The sequence below is a fragment of the Macaca fascicularis genome, chromosome 8 (assembly GCF_037993035.2).
Source record: "Macaca fascicularis isolate 582-1 chromosome 8, T2T-MFA8v1.1".
NCBI classification, from domain to species: Eukaryota; Metazoa; Chordata; class Mammalia; order Primates; family Cercopithecidae; genus Macaca; species Macaca fascicularis.
This window is the reverse complement of record NC_088382.1, coordinates 66,390,532-66,407,975: the sequence shown is the minus strand read 5'-3', so window position 1 is coordinate 66,407,975 and position 17,444 is coordinate 66,390,532. Positions and strand designations below refer to the sequence as shown.

The 17,444-nt window shown below is 45.0% G+C and overlaps 1 protein-coding gene and 1 long non-coding RNA gene across 3 annotated transcripts in view; one reads left to right on the top strand and one right to left on the bottom strand.

Moving 5' to 3' along the window:
• The window catches only part of LOC123575201 (uncharacterized), a 273,494-nt gene extending 267,506 nt beyond the window's left edge, over nucleotides 1-5,988 (bottom strand). For both annotated transcript variants that reach the window (XR_010577290.2, XR_012416439.1), the window contains exon 1: nucleotides 5,297-5,988. This is a non-coding gene — a long non-coding RNA (uncharacterized lncRNA). The remainder of the gene's footprint in view (nucleotides 1-5,296) is intronic.
• Nucleotides 5,183-10,902, top strand: PENK (proenkephalin). The gene is made up of 4 exons (XM_005563359.5): nucleotides 5,183-5,235; nucleotides 5,322-5,378; nucleotides 5,846-5,986; nucleotides 9,918-10,902. Exons 3-4 carry the CDS (start codon nucleotides 5,849-5,851, stop codon nucleotides 10,581-10,583), a joined length of 804 nt encoding a protein of 267 aa, XP_005563416.1. The 5' UTR covers nucleotides 5,183-5,235; nucleotides 5,322-5,378; nucleotides 5,846-5,848; the 3' UTR covers nucleotides 10,584-10,902.
• The last annotated feature ends 6,542 nt before the right edge of the window (nucleotides 10,903-17,444 follow it).

The following is a 17,444-nucleotide window of genomic DNA, read 5'->3' as shown; positions in this document are numbered from 1 at the left end:
CTGTACCTCTGTGAACTTTACATATGTTCTTAGTCCCCAGCCTCCCCTTCAGTGGAACACAATGGCTGGAGGGGGCTGGAGTTGGGTATTCCCAGTCCCTCAGGTCAGCTATTTTCTGATGAAACTTGAGCAGATTAGACTCTGGTTAACTAGGTTCTCCTGTGGGCAAACCTTGTTAAGAACACAATGTTCCAATGTATATCAAAATGGCTCTTTTTTCCCTCTCACTGCTGGAAGCACAAGGGAAATTTTTTCCATTATTCATTGTGAGAACCTTGTTGAACACCTGTAGGTAAAACTCATGAAAGTGTGGAGGCCTCCATGGACTGGGTTCCCCTGGAATTTTTATCTCAGATTTGTTCACACAGTCTCCTGGAATTTGTCAGCTATAGTTCAGGTTCTGGGAGGTTTCTGCGCCAGCAAGCCAGGACCCTCTGCATTTGCCTGTTGGTCTCTCCAATTTGAGGGGACAGTGGTTTTCTCTGTGACCCAGTCTGTATGACAAATCTAAGAAGAGTCGTTGGTTTTTCAGTTTGTTCAGTTTTTATTTGATAACTTGGAAAGATTTGAGCACTTTCCCTATATAATTTTATTAAAACATTTTGACCTCTTGGGTCTATCCCACCATTCATCATCACTTGGGAGCTATGGAAGATGTAACTATAAGCAAAAACACATGTTTTAAAAGCAACTTCACTGAGTCTCTACTATGTGCAAACATCTGCGCTGTGGATCATATGCAAGAAAAATTCCCTGAAGAACTTGGTAAACTGCAACCATTGCATTCATTCCAATAACTTACTATTGATCAAAATCTATTTCGAATTTCTTTTCTAGCATTCCTTCAACTGTGGAAATTGTCTCTGGTGGACGAATATTTTTGAACGCCTTCTATACAGGTCCCATAAGTGGGATCTGACATTTGATTTCAGAAACAACCAAAACCAAATCAAAGTCAAGTTGTTGAAGAAGGTTTGGATCCAATGAGGCGACACTTTTTTTTTTTTTTTTTTTTTTTGAGACGGAGTCTCGCTGTGCCGCCCAGGCTGGAGTGCAGTGGCACGATCTCGGCTCACTGCAAGCTCCACCTCCCAGGTTCCAGCCATTCTCCTACCTCAGCCTCCCGAGTAGCTGGGATTACAGGTGGCTGCCACCAGCCCGACTAATTTTTTTTTTTTTTTGTATTTTTAGTAGAGACAGGGTTTCACCAAGGCAACACAATTTTTTAACACTGACTGGTTCTCTGGTGTGGCTATTAAATTTCTCAAGGCAATTTCAAAAGTCATTATTAAAAGTCAAACTGCTCAAGACACACTATTGGTTGGACTCACAGCTATATGTTATTTTAATCTAAAAAGTCATAATAGGACTTGCTTTATTCATTGTCTAATTACCTATACTTAATAGTAAGATTGATCTTTTCCCTGTTGGAGAGCAAAAGGCCAAAGTTAGGAAGTGTGTTTCAATCCTCCCTAAGTTTACAGTACATAAAATACAGTTTGATATCCTTGGTTTAATTTACCTTCCCTTTCTACCCACCTCCTCTGACACACTGACATGTTTTCTATTATTTAAACTCATTCTATTATTTAATTTATATTATTTAAACTCTATTATTTAATCTGGCAACTTCATACCAGATTACCTTTTCTTCCTAGAGTTTTATTCTGTTTCCTGGATTTTGGGAAATGAGAACGTACCAACACTGACTTTCCTTAAAATGGGGTTTGTGACACCATAAAACATCTCGTTCAAGCCAACCCCACTTCCAGCTGCTCTGTTATGGTGTTCTGAGCCAGTCTGAAAAAGAATCCTTAACAGCGCTACTTCACAGTAATATGCCCAGATCACCGAATCACATTTTGCAAAGTGTGCACTTTAGATTGTAACTGAAAACAGGGATGTCTCCCCTGACTCTGGCATGATTCCAAACATCTGAAATGTTAGAACATGTTGCTTTTATGCTGAAGCATCACACAATTGCCAGAGTGCAGAAGGGCCTTGTCTCCACTACTGCTACTTTAGAGAGAGGGGGGCAGACAGAAATGGCTTTCTGTAATCAAATATGTCTGCTGGGGTGACCGGAAGGGTAGGGGAGCAGAGGAGTGAGTGCCAGAAAGACATCATTCAATTTAGGCATCTTCCATCTGAAAATAATGGAAGAGGACACTAAAAGAACATTGTAAAATCCCACCTTTTTAGGCTCTGAGGACACCTAAGAACTGAGCAAAACGCCATTCATCATCAGGGTTAAAAAGTCACATTTCTTGGTCTCTAGGATGAATCCCTTTGGGCTAATGCTTGGGACCCTAGGATCAGAAGAAGAGTTCTTGATCCTAACCTAAAAATTAAAAAATCTCTGGATTGGATGCTTTTTTAATCTGATTTCTTCTTTCCCTTTTTTAGTCTGATTTCTAGAGCAGCTTTCTCCCAGATCATAACTGCAAAAAGTCTGTTCGTTCTTGATAAATATTTAAAAGATCATGAAAAAAATGAATTTCTTACAACTCATTGCCACCAGAATGACTTTTAGTATCTCAGGTCAATGGGGGAGGATGATGGGAAGAGATGTCACTGATTTGGGGTAGGCAAACAAGGTCGACCTCCTATCACTTCATTCATTCATTCAGTCGACACACATTTACCAAATGTCGACACACGTTTACCAAATGTCGACACACATTTACCAAACAACCACTGTGCCCCAAGCATCTAGGAAGGTCTCCTGGGGAACTACACACTCTTGCACTGCTCCTAGGAGGCGCCCTCTCTTTCCCTTTCTGTTTCTCTCTCCCCTGACATTTCAGGAATCCCAGGGGGAAAATGCAAACGCGCCAAGAGAGCCTAACTCAGAGAAAACATGACTAGTTCCAACAGAAACAAACTAGGCCTAAGGTAGGTTTCAGGGAAGGAACTCAGAGGCTGGAAAACCTGGTCTGCCACCGCCCGGGAGGGTCACTTGGACGTTCTGAGCCTTGGTTTTTACCATCTGTAGAATGGGTGGTGTAATAAATTATCCCTAAAGCCCCTTCCAAACTTCAGCTTCTAATTTTCGAAGATCCTAACGAGCCTTTGTGCCGCCAGAGTGCAGAAAAACACTGTTCCCATTACTGCGCGCTGTGCACCCTTAAAAAGCATCGCGTGGTGTGGTCATTCCAAACACAAACATACATACACACACACACACACACACACACACACCCCTCAGCCTCCTGCTCCTGATTATGTGTTTAAAGTTCTTAGGGGATCCTAGGTTCGCAGTATAGCTCGCAAGCTATACTGGATCCCAGTATAGCAAGTTTTCTTTAATTTTAGGTAGAATTTGTTCATGCACTACTTTCGCACTGAGTACTGCAGTGGAGTCAGCTTCCTTTCCAAATCCCAGGCAACAAGAAAAATCTTAAGTAAAGACAGAAGCTCTCCGTTGCCTTGGAGAGAGGGTAAGGAGCTAGTAAGGGGCCCCATGATGAAAAGAACCTAAAGCGGGAAACGTTGTGTTTTCCTGCTCAGTCAGAGGGTAATGCTGGCTCCCTAGGGCTATGTCCGGGGTTCTCCAGTCCCACGCCAGGGCTCTGCTTTCCCGACCTTGCTACTGTGATGCCCCGGCCGGGAGGCAGGCGGTGCTCGGGTACAGCTCTGGTGCTAATCCGGGTGCTGCGTGTCAAGCCCGCACAGTGAGGCCTGTGGAGAACTGAGACCCCAGTATCCGCAAGCTCAGCCTACGCAGGATAGCGCTGCCCTCTAGCGACTATAATGGGACATGCAGCGCGGCTGCAGGTTCTAGCGACGGTAGAAATCCGCCCTTTGCAGAGGGCGCAGAGGGCCGGGAAAGCCCTGGGACCTTTTCCCTATGTATGGGACCAGGAACTGTTTATGGTTTCCCCCTAGGTCTAGGAGAGATAGATGCATAGGTGGATTGGATACATCCATGGCAGATGTAAGGTAAGTAGACAATGGGCACCGATGGAAAGGTGGACGACGGATAACTGATGGTTAGGAACACGTTTTGAGGGCTTGCTATAGTGCCAGGCACAAGGCTAAGAGATTTTGTCCATTATTTCATTTGATTCTCTCCAGAACTTTATGAATGGCATATTACCTCTGTTCCTATTTTTCAAATAGGGAAACTGAGGCCTCAGGCAATGTAAGCAGCTTGCCACTTAGCAATCTTTTGCAGAGCCAGGAAGCGGGAAAGCGTGTCTTAATGGACAGTCTCAGCCTCCACAGTGTGCCCTCGGCCCCCTCCCGGTGGAGATGTTCCAAGCCCTGGCGTCCCGGGTAGGGGGTCCCTCATCCTTCCCTCCCCACCACACTCCTGGCGCGCTGACATTACACCCGCCCCGGCACCCCCTTCTCACTCATCCAACACCCCCAGGAAACCCTGGACAGCGCTCTCAAGGCAGTGGATCTTCGCCTTGGGAGCCCTGGGGAGCTGGATAAACACGGATCCTCTCCCACAGTGGCTGAAAAGCGCGCAGTGCCGGAACCTGAGGGTTTACCAGCTTCTACGCTTGGCCAAGGGTCTCTCTAACTGGAAAGGTGAAAATTCTGTGCCGAGATTTTAAGATTCCCAGAAAGTTTCAATTGTTAAGTTTCTGTAACCATTAACTGAGCGCCTACTGCGCACCTTGAAGCTGTTAGATGCTGCGGCAAGGAACTCGGAGTCAACTGTGGGGGACAAGCGGGTCGATAAATGACGACATTCCGAACCGGACGGCTGTGCTTGGTGCCCACGGGGACCCCGAGGGGGTCCAGGGAGGAGGCGGGAAAGGGGCAGGTTCATCGGCCCGCTGGGTCTCCAGCACATTCCAGAAGTCTAAGCCAGTCCATCTATCCTTCCAAACGCCTCCACCTCGCTTCCCTCCTTGGAGCCCGCACCCCACGGTGCAATTTCAGTGACTTTATGCGGAGAAACTTAATCCTATCTCACTCTCCCCAAACTTCCTAACTGCCTTGGGTTTGTCACCTGGCCGTGTCGGGAGCCACCGAGCGCCCCCCATGGCCGTCACCCTCGGTGGGGGAAGCGGCGCGCGGGTACTGGGGGACCGACCCCTCCCGCGAAGGCGTCGGCGCGGGGCTGGCGTAGGGCCTGCGTCAGCTGCAGCCCGCCGGCGATTGGGGAGCGGGCGCCTCCTTCGGTTTGGGGCTAATTATAAAGTGGCTCCAGCCGCCGTTAAGCCCCGGGACGGCGAGGCAGGCGCTCAGAGCCCCGCGGCGACGCTGAGGACCGCGACGGTGAGGCCCACGTCCGCCAGCGCACCCAGGCCCGCTCCTCCCCGACGCCCGTCCTCCTCACCCTTGCCTTCTTCTCTTCCCTCTAGAGTCGTGTCTGGAACCCGGCTTTTCCAATTGGCCTGCTGCATCCGAACAGCGTGAACGTGAGTGAATTTGCCCGAAGCTTGTCTTTGCTGCGCGGGTTTGGGGACGGCTGCCCGCCCTCTTTTCCTTCACATTTCATTGCATGGGTTCCCCAACCGCGTTCTCTGGTTCTTCTTTGTGACCCCAGTCAATGTCCTTCCTCCCCCGGCGCCCGGTCCCTCGCCCTGGTCTGCGGCGTTCTCTCTGGAATCTTGCCCTGGGCCGTGGACGCCCAGGAAAAGAGTTGGGTGCCCCAGGCAGCCTCGCGTTGGGGGCGACCGCGCCATCCCGGGAGCCGCAAGGCGATCTGAGTCGCCTCCAGGTCTGCCTGAAAGCTGTCGGCCGGGAGGGCGGGGCCCCAAAAAGGAGCATTCCTGCGGGCTTTTGCTCGACGATCCCTTGCTGAGGCTGTTGTGGCGAGGGTCCTGCAGAGGTACCCGTTCTGCGCCCAGACAGGCTCGAAGCACGCGTCCCTCTTTCCTCGCAGTCCATGGCGTGGTTCCTGAGACTCTGCCCTTGGCTGCTGTTGCTCGGCCCCGGGCTTCTGGCGACAGTGCGGGCAGAATGCAGCCAGGATTGCGCGACGTGCAGCTACCGCCTGGTGCGCCCCGCCGACATCAACTTCCTGGTGAGTGTTGCGCGCGGCGAGTGTTGCGCACCTTGTGAGACAGAGTCTCCGCAACAGTACGCGGACAATCCCAGGCCCACAGCGGGGCGCGTATGGCGATTAGCACCGGGTCGGAACCACAGCGGCGCGAGCCCGTGGTAACCTGGGTGTCTCAGCTGTTCCTGGAACGCTGACTGAAGTCCTGCCGTGGCTGTTAGCTTCGGGGATCCGCGACTATTTGGGGACCGGTAAGGGTAGCGGTGTCGCCACAGAAACCGAGTTTGTTTTAACCCTGGGAATTAGGGAACCCTGAGAAGTGCTCTGTTCAGCACCTCGGAGAGCACTGGGTTCTCTCCTGAGCTGTCAGAAGGAAGATGCTGTCACCCCAACTCCTAACATATCCCAGTTAAGGGCCCCTCCACACGCAGCCATCTTCCCATCTTTCCCGCAAATAATGTAATTTTTTGTTAGTGACGTTTCGGCGCCTTTCTTTAGATTTATGTATCCCAGCTCTCTTAACCTCAGGTCCCTCTTTCCCTACCCTCACCTGTAAACAGGAGAGAGCAAAGGGATGGAAACGGGATACGGGGAGAGGAAGGCGAAATAACCATAGACAGGAAAGAGTTCATAACTGTCTCACTAGCCAGTGATGCTGGAATTCAACTTCTGTTTCGACTGCCCTTTTGTAATAGTAACTAAAACAACAGTTTAATTTGGCTGTGAGAAAGGAACAAGAGAAGTGGCCAGTGTCCAGTGGGTGACAACAGTCCAAAGATACACTACACTACAGGAGGTTGGGAAAGAAAAAGCTGAGGACAAAATCACTTTTCATTCTGATCTTGGTTCCCCATGGGCTCTCGAATCACCTCTGGTGCTCTACTGAGTCTGAATCTCCAACCGCGAGACTCAGGTAGCTTCACTTTTACCAGCTCCCCTGACAATTCCTTTGCATTGCTTTTGAAATTTGTTGAAATTTTGTGATGACTTTAAAAGCTCATAGAGAGTAATGTATTCATCCAAGCTGCTTTGGGTTCCACGTGGAATTGAGGAAATTTTACCTTATGTAGATGTTTGAAATGGGGAGAAAACCAAGGAACAGGTTCCAATTATCTGTGGTATATATTTCAGGTTAAGTGTTTGTTTGTTTGACCTGTACTAACTTGGCATTAAAGAGAAGACACATAGGAAGGTTGTATATTTATGAGAAAAGTGTTTCATCTTCAATAGGGGAAACCGTCCCCTTCACTCATCTTTCTTCTTTCTCCTGTAGTCATGAGCTTTTAACCTATGTCTAAAAATTGAGGAAGTGCTACAAATATAAGGATAGATCTTGTGGGTAAAGAATTTTAGGCACAGAAGGAGAAAGAGAAACCCAAAACATGCCATATATAAGACCCCACTTTCTGACCCCATAATTCCCTGTGCCCAGTCACACATATTTTGAGCTTTGCCTGCTCAACATGTGGGCGGCTAAGCCCCCTCCCCTAGCTTTCTCTGCCATCTGAATAAAGGTTATATGGATTCTAGTCTAATTTTTCTAATCACATAGTCTGACCCCAAAATAGTATCAGATTTACTTAAGTTATGTGAGTTAGTGAATTAATATGGCTGACATTTAATAATGCCTATTCAAATGGGTTTTTTTCATATTTAATCTGCTTGATTCACCAAGCTCCCCAAATGCTACTAATCTTCCTTTTGCATTGTTGAGGAACTTGAGCAGAGCTCACTGGGTAGCAGCTAGGCCTTCCTTGGGTATCACCTCAAATCTTGACTTCTCTCCTCTCATCTTCCTCTCATCATGTAACAGGATTGTGGGGGAGGAGAAGAGGAAGGCTGCTCTTGCCAGAATTTTCCTCACTGCTTTTTATGCTCTTGTTGTTATCACTTATTACTATTATCATTACTTGAATCCAGGTGATGGAATGGCACATGTAGTATTAGCAACTTGAAAAAAATAGATAATAAGCAGCCATCAATAAAAATAGTCTCATAGAAAGGCATTTTGCATAATAACTGATTTGTATTGGACCCTACATTCAGGGTTGTTATTGTCTCAATGACAAAAGATTTACTTAGTGACTGTCTCACTAGGATTACAGCACTCTGGGACTTTGGCTCAGATGCAAAAGGCATGTGAGAAATGAGGTTGCCTAGCCAAAAATATGTAGTGAAATCAATGTTAACAAATATTTATTGAGCTTCAACCATGTGAAAGACACTTATGATTGGCACCGTGGTGGATGCAGAGATGAGCAGCCATGCTATGGCTGATGTCCAAATAGAATTTCCCATCTAATGTGATTTTGACCATACCACACAAAGTGTGATAAATACCACAAAACAGGCATACATGGCTATAGGAGCCATCAGTTAACATCGCTGCCTTAGTAGGAGTGCATTATTCTGGTATTTGTTACTATTTGGTTTTGAAGGAATCTCATATCACATACATTTAAAAGTCTTTTAGTATTAGTATGCAAAATATTCAACATTAATTTTTAACAACAAGATCACTTAGATACAATTTTAGAATGGAAATAGTATTGCCCCTTAAACATCTTAAGCTTTTAATGGTGTTTTGATTTCTTCATCGTATGTCGGGAATAAAATAAGACATTTTAATTATTAATAGATCATCTTTAGATTCTTATGTAGTTATATATTTAATCTTCTCAGACACAAAGCTTAAATACGCATTAAGAACTTGCTAAATATGTGCCCTCAAGATTTTGTTGCACTAATAAAATGCTTTCTTTCACTGTGAAAATAATATATGTGTATTTAACATCACTTAATATACCAGTATATTTTTAAATATCAAGAAAGAGCCTGGCCTTTCTGTCTAAATTAAAGGTCTGTAACCTGGGCAGTCTATAAGTAGATTTCAGAGGGCTATAAAAAACTCCTGAAATGCTAAGAAACATCATGCGTGTTTTGTAAATGTTCACATATTAGTACTCTATCATACCCAAGTGATCTGTTAAATAGAAAAAAAATCTTAACAAGGTCATTCGAATGTGTAGACTTACAATGATTTTGAATTTAATATTTGTATAAGAAAAAGGAAAGAATGTATACTGATGATTCTTATTTTATCAAATACCATGATTTCCATTGGAAAATACTTTTTCTGTACAACAGTGACTAAATGTGAAGAAAATAAACATGAATAATTTGTGCACTTGCATTTGTATAATTTTATATCTGACCTCATCATTACAGACATTTTGTTCAAGATAATAAAGTCTGTTGTATCCAGCAAGAAAAAAAGGAAAAAACAAAAAGATCTGTACTTTCAACAAATTAGCAAATTAATAAGAATGCAAATAATTCATAAGATTTAAATTGAGTTTTTAGGATGTCTGTCTTTATAAACTTTTTTGAAATTGTTGTTTTTCTTTGAAGATTGAAAGTATTTGCAGGAATATTAGATACCATTTTAGGTAAAATATTAACACAAGAAAGCAATTGACCCTTATGTTATTAATATTGATTTTATCTGTAAGACAAGAAGATAAAAGGAATTTTGAGGAAATATCCCTGATTAGGTAATAAAAATTTCTCCTTTTTGGTTAAAAAAATCTTAAACAAAATTATATCAGAAGTGGAAAATTATCAAGTGAAATTAAATTGTGAAAGCAGTCAATCTAAGTTAAAAGTAGGTGAAAAAATTTTTTTTAAAAATTCTTTAAAATTTCTATGGCTTTAAAATCCAAAGGCAGATTCCTAACTGGATTCAGTTAACCACCCCCCGCACTTTCCCCTTTCCAAATTTTGTTTCATTTGCATGCTCAGCCTTATGAAAAGTTGTGATAAGAGATTGGAGATGACCTTATTGTAATAAGGGAGTTATTATGTCAAAGCAAGCATATTTTGGTCCACAAAAGTTCATTTACTTAATGAAATCAGAGAAGCTTCTTTTTATCATTACATCAAATTGTTTTCCCAGGCTTGCATAATGGAATGTCAAGGAAAACTGCCTTCTCTGAAAATCTGGGAAACCTGCAAGGAGCTCCTGCAGCTGTCCAAACCAGAGCTTCCTCAAGATGGCACCGGCACCCTCAGAGAAAACAGCAAACCAGAAGAGAGCCATTTGCTAGCCAAAAGGTATGGGGGCTTCATGAAAAGGTATGGAGGCTTCATGAAGAAAATGGATGAGCTTTATCCCATGGAGCCAGAAGAAGAGGCCAATGGAAGTGAGATCCTCGCCAAGCGGTATGGGGGCTTCATGAAGAAGGATGCAGAGGAGGATGACTCGCTGGCCAATTCCTCAGACCTGCTGAAAGAGCTTCTGGAAACAGGGGACAACCGAGAGCATAGCCACCACCAGGATGGCAGTGATAATGAGGAAGAAGTGAGCAAGAGATATGGGGGCTTCATGAGAGGCTTAAAGAGAAGCCCCCAACTGGAAGATGAAGCCAAAGAGCTGCAGAAGCGATATGGGGGCTTCATGAGAAGAGTGGGCCGCCCAGAGTGGTGGATGGACTACCAGAAACGGTATGGAGGCTTCCTGAAGCGCTTTGCCGAGGCTCTGCCCTCCAACGAAGAAGGGGAAAGTTACTCCAAAGAAGTTCCCGAAATGGAAAAAAGATATGGAGGATTTATGAGATTTTAATACCCTTTCCCACCAGTGGCCCCAGGCCCCAGCAAGCCTCCCTCCATCCTCCAGTGAGAAACTGTTGATGGTGTTTTATTGTCATGTGTTTGTTGCTTGCCTTGTATAGTTGACTTCATTGTCTGGATAACTGTACAACCTGAAAACTGTCATTTCAGGTTCTGTGCTCTTTTTGGAGTCCTTAAGCTCAGTATTGGTCTGTTGCAGCTATCTCTTTTTCATGCTAAAATAGTTTTTGTTATCTTGTCTCTTATTTTTGACAAACATCATTAAATGCTTACTTGTATATAGAGATAATAAACCTATTACCCCAAGTGCATAATATCCTTGTAAGTCCCTTTTTCTCCAAGGCTCTCATTTACCTTTGGTTTTCCACATCAATCCTAGACTCAGGAACAGTAGAACCATCTGCTTTTGACGTAATAATCATGGTCCTTCTCTTTCAGCCAAGGCCGCAAAAACATTTTTTATTTAATTCCTCATATATGAAATCTTAGGTGAGTAAACACACGGGAGCAAAATAAAATGTATTTTCACTCTCATTTCTGGAAATCAGATACATGAAGAAAACCCAAAGCCTAATAAAGGAGCCAGCTATGCCCTCATTACACACACACACACACACACACACACTTGCATTTACATCAGATGTGTATGTCTTCTTCAGTAAAGTATTTTAGAAGCTAGTAAGAAATTAAAGATAATTTAATCCAATTTTACAAATGAAGAAAGGGAAGCCAAGAAAGGTTGTGTAGTTGGCCCAAAGTTTCCCAGCAGTTGAAGGATAAAAACAGGATTAAAACCCCAAACTTTTTGTGCCCAGTCAGTATCCTTTTCACTGCAGTTCCTTATCTCCTATCCAGGTCACTAGTAAGAATTGTAAGAACGTGGAACTACATCTTAGTCACCATTGTACACCTCTACACTATGACTGTAGCAGATTCTCCAATATTGGATGAATGGATATATGTGTGATGAATGAATGAATTTGGTAACCAGATAATGAGGAGAGAGATTGTGAGTGTTTGTAAGGTAAATCCCCAAAACACAAGGTGCTTATGACTACTTCATATTAATGAGACAACACTCAGATATAAGAAATGTAACTTTTCTTCATTTTACTAACTGAAACAACATACAGCTCAACCCCTATTCACTAAATCATTTTTCCAGGACCCCCACCAACCCTTTCTTTTGTGTTTTTCAAAACATTGCAATTTAGCAACTCAGGAAAGTGGGGGATGAGCCTCTGGTCTGCAGTCCACCAAGGTTGCTGCCCAGATGCTCACTGTGCAAGCCTGTGTGCCCCATCTGATAAGGCAGCTGCACTGTGCTTGGCAGTTTGTTCTCTATGTACAGCCCCGCGAGGGCTCGCAGGACATTCGCATGATCATGCTGTTGGGAGACCCATCTCCCAGAATTAGTGCAAGGAATCACAGGGCCCCACACTCACAGAGCCCCAACTCCATCAACCTTCCTGATCCTTGGCAAAGCCCCGGAGGAAAAAAGATAATGCAATTATTATTGATAAGATAATACCATTATCTCACAATGGTACAATATGTATACCTACATATCTCATACAATATGTGCGAGAAAATAACACAAGTTCACCATCAGACAAATACATCTTTTAAAGCAAGCACAGTTCTTTCTTTTTTTTCCTTTTTTTTTTTTTAAGAGATGGGGGCTCACTTGGTTGCCCAGGCTGGAGTGCAATGGCTAGCGCACTGCAGCCTCGACTTCCCAGCCCCAAGCGATCCTCCCGCTTCAGCTTCCCAAAATGCTGGAATTACAGGCGTGAGCCACCACGCCTGGCCAAGTACAGTTTTTTATCTAGGAGGCTTTCTTCTCTTTTGCGGAAGAGGTGTAGACTGGGCTAAGGCACTCATGGTAGTTAACAGACCGTTGCTTGCGGCTCCATTTCACCCCCCGTCCCCCAACGCCCCTCCCTCCCCCACACGCCCGTCGCCTCCGCCAAGGGCTGCACGATGCTGGGGGTGGGACAGCCTCACACACTTGCAGTTCCTCATCTCTCTCATGTCTGGCGTAGAATCGGGAACCTAGAGGATGCTTCAAAATTGCCCAGGGGAGGAAGGAACAGAGGAGAGGGGTTGGGACACGAGGAAAGGCGGAAGGGGCAATCGGAGATGACTCCTCTCCAGGCGGCGGAGCGATGCCAACCAAGGCTGTGCGCCCGCCCCGTGCATTACAGGACGCAGGACTCCCTCCTCCAGACGTCCTCAGCAGTAAGTACCGGCGGTCGTCCACAAATCTTGACTCGAGGGGGCTGCGGAGGCCTCACTCTCCAAATTTCTCCTGACCTGTCTGGCCTTAAATTTGAAATTCCAGCATTAGAAGTTTGCTTTCCAACTTTTAAGGGCTTTGATGCTTTTAAGAATTACCTATTTAAATTCTGAGGGGCCCAGGCCCCCTGGGTTGCTATTCTAAGGGCCGCTAGCCGGACTCTTGACTGTGGCACTCAGTGCATACTCAGCGCAAATGTCTGAGTTCTGAAAACACGAGACAGGCTAAGGTGGGGACTAACCTAGGACTAGGACTTAGGGTGAGATGAACCCAAAGCCGCCGCTGACTTGAGAGGGTCTCAGAGAAAACCACGTGGAACGAGAAGAAGGAAGACCTACAACCTGCAGAGGGCGCTGCTGCTCCATTCCGCGCTCTCCCGGAGCTGGGGCTCGTTCCCACCCACTCAGGCCTCCCACTGCTACCACCAAGCCTGTGCCCGCCTCTGGGCTCCCTCTGAGAGTTCATTTGTGAGCTCTGGGGCCAGGCGGCCTGCATCGAAATCCCAGCTAGCTGTGTGAACTGCAGCTCTCCCTGCCTTGGTTTCTCCTCTGTGCCTCATTCAGTTGTTGTGATAAGTAAAATGTGTTAGGGTGTAGAGTCCTTAAGCCAGGGCCAGCGCACAGCAGCACTTACAGGGTTAGCAGCCATGATTGCTCTTCCACGTGGATCTTGGGCTCCCCCGCCCCGCCCCCCGCACACACCCACTTCACCCCTGGGTCTTTCAGATATTAGATACCATCCATGAGCCTCCATCCTGGTCACCAGGCAGGGGGCTCCTTTCCTGACAGTTTTATCCCATGAGGCAGAAACTGCTTGCAAAGCCACCTCACACTCATCTTCACTTTTTTGGTTTCCTATTACAAACCTGGAAAACTCGTGTAATCAAAGAGTTATCCACGTGTCATTCTGCATTTATCCAAACCACAGAAGGTCCAACACCAAGAGCGAACCCTAATGTAGACTATGGCCACTCGGTAATAATGATGTGTCAGTGCAGGTTCATCAACCCTAACAACTGGACCTCTCTGGCGGGGGCCTATTGATCATGTGGGAGGCTGTGCAGGTGCCGGGACAGGGAGCATAGATGAAATCTCTGTACCTGCCACTCAATTCTGCTGTGAACCTAAAACTGGTCTGAGAGACAGGAGAGAGAGTCCAAAAATAAAACGCATGAAGACTCTGAGCCTTGAGCTAAAACGATTTCTTAGGAGAAGATAGGGGAGGGGTGTAAAGCTTTGGCCATTTTTATTTATGCGTTTGTTTTCCTTCTTTTCCTGAAATGTACAGAAGCACCCTCGTGTAGATCAATTCATTCATTCAACCAATGAATATTTGATGGAAGAGGCTCCGAATGGAAGGAAGAGCCAGTGCAATGCCTCAAAATGGAGACATGGTGGATTAGTGGAGAAGCAGCAGGATTTGTGAAGCCTTGGACAAGGGCTTAGGGTTTTATTCTCATTATGATAGAAAATTATTCAAGGCTGAGAGCAGGAGAGTGGCAGGATATACTGACATATTTAAACCTCACTGTCTCCCACAAAGAACAAATTTTATCTCTCCTCATTCTCCTGAGAGAAGAATATACTACTTATCTGCCATCATTCTGCATCCGTCAAAACATCTGGGTTTACCTGGAAAAAAAATTCTATAAAACTTTCAGTGTTTTCTAATAAAAATGCAATGAATACATTTTCTTTATCAATGCCTATGCTAAAAATCAGAACTCACAGGGCTCGCCAATAGCTTTGAGAATGAAAAATACAAACAAAAGAAAACATGCAATTATATTATTGGCCAGGCACGTGTGTCTCTGCAGGGAGTGCAAAACTCACATCTGCAGGGGAGGTTAGCAATAGCCTAAACACACCCATCCATGTCTCATGCTTATCCTTCTTCTCTTACCTTTTTATCAGGTATAACATAAACACAAAGAGTTCCACACATCATGAGGGCACTTCTCACTGAATTGCTGCGAAGGAAACATTCCCATGAACCACCCTCCAGGGCGAGAAAAAGAGTATCACCAGCACCTCAAAAACCCCACTCGTGGCCCCTCCAGATAACCATTCTTCCCTTCTGCCCAAGGTGACCACCCTCAGGACTTTGAAAATCATGGATTAGTTCACCTGTTTTTAAATTTTATAGACATGGAAACACACTTCCCCCCGACTCCCATCTATTTGGCTCCATATTGGATTTGTGAGATTCATCCATGGTGTTGCATATCGACGTGGCTCATTATTTTTATTGCCATAGAGTATTCCAATTTTATGAAAATACAACAGTTCCATTTCATTGCTTGTGGATGCCTGGATGGTTTCCAGGTTTTGGTTATTGCAAATAATGCTGTTGTAATTGTATGCACTTTATTCTGCCACGTTTTTTTCACTTCATGTATCTTGGCAATATTTCCACATCAACATGTGAGTCTACCTGATGCACTTTAACTACTGCATGGAATTGTGCCATGTATATGCTTTGGGTTTATTCTTAATAACTCCACTAGCAATTAGTATTTTTCACATTACAAACAGTGCTTCAGTAAACATCCTCCACTGTGTCTCTTAGCATACATGACACATTTCTCCTGGGTACTTAACTGAGAGCAGACTTGCCAGATCATAGGGTATACATATATCCAACTGTCGTTTATAGTGCCTGAAAGCTTTAAAGAGTTTGTACTAGGCTGGGTGCGATGGCTCTCACCTGCAATCCCAGCACTTTGGGAGGCCAAGGTAGGTGGATCACCTGAGGTTGGGAGTTCGAGACCAGCCTGGCCAATATGGTGAAACCCAGTTTCTACTAAAAATACAAAGTATTAGCTGGGCGTAGTGGTGTGCACCTGTAATCCCAGCTACTCAGGAGGCTGAGGTAGGAGAATCACTTGAACCCAGGAGGTGGAGGTTGCAGTGAGCCAAGATTGTGCCTTTGCACTCCAGCCTGAGCAACAAGAGCGAAACTCGGTCTCGGAAAAAAAAAAAAAAGAATTTGTACTATTTTGGACTTCTACTTGCCGTGTAGCCCACCAGTACTTCATATTGTCAGTCTTTTTAAAGTAGGCCATTCTGTTTTCATTTACATTTCCCTAATTACTAGTGAGATCAAGCATCATTTCGTATGTTAATTGATCATTTGGATATCCTTACTGTTTTGTTTTTCAAATGTGTTTTTCAGGGTACATATCTGAATGATTTTCTGTTCTGCAGTGAATTGCCTTAGACCCATCAAATGCATGAGTTCTTTAAGCTATAAATTGCCTTCAAGAATCATTTTTCATCACCTTGTTACAATCCACACAAGCCTATCCATCACCCTGACTATAGACTGACTCCATGACAATGCTAATTTGTCATTTACTGCCTAGTAAAATACTGGATACGCTTTCTGTTTTTCCTTCCAGCTTTTGTGTTTAGAAGTCCTGAGTGTTGGGGTTAGAACAGCCCTCTCCCATAGTCAGCCTTACCATTCTGCCAGTCTCCTTGCAGACTCCTTGGGATTAGGAGAACTGGGCAGGTCCTCCCAGGACCTTCCCCAGCAAGGTGAGGAGCACATCCCACTTCTAAGGGATTCACAGGTTTTGACAACTGAGTCATTTCAAGGAGCCACTCCATCCCAGGCCCACAGTGAGGCACCACCTTCCCTCAGCCACTAGGCTTTAGTCTCTCGCCTCGTCCCTGGGGTTTCTTGTTGCTCTCTTCCCTAGAGAACTCTGGAGGACCTCAGGCAGACCCTTTGCTGGCCACCACCTTGCTTAGTCTCATTTTGATATTGATCTAGAAAGAAATCGGAAGGGAGAGGGAGTTGTAGACATGAAAGAGCTAAATTTCTAAAATTCCTCTTTCAATTTATCAATCAAGTAGAATACTAGATCTTCAAAGTATCCAGAAAGGACTGAGTAGAGGATCGGCCATGAAGAAGGCACACAATTTGAAATCAACAGTGAGGTGATAGGAGAGGCCACTCTTGTTAAAGAATTGTCTGGCGGGATGGAGACTTAGGTGAATTTGGAACTAGCAATAGAGAATTTGCTCAGAAAGTCATTATTTCCTTTTCGTTACGCAAATTACTAACTGAATAAATAATTATGGAGCATATACTATAGGCTAGGGGTTCCCAGTCCCCGGGCCACAGACCAGTACTGGTCCATGGCCTGGTAGGAACCCAGCTGCACAACAAGAGGCGAATGACAGGCTAGTAAGGATTATAGCTTGAGCTCCGCCTCCTGTCAGGTCAGCAGCAGCATCTGATTCTCATAGGAGTGCAAACCAACCCTACTGTGAACTGTGTATGTGAGAGATCTAGGTTGCACACTCCTTATGAGAATGTAACTAATGCCTGATGATCTGAGGTGGAACAGTGTCATCCGGAAACCACCCCACCCCAGTCCATGGAAAAATTGTCTTCCACAAAACTGGCCCTTGATGCCAAAAAGGTTGGGGACCACTACTATAGGCCATGCACTATCCTCAGCTCAGAAGCTACTGAAAATAAAAGTCCACCCGATTATCTGCTTTCTCAAAATTTACATTCTATGGGTAGAGTGAGACAATGAAC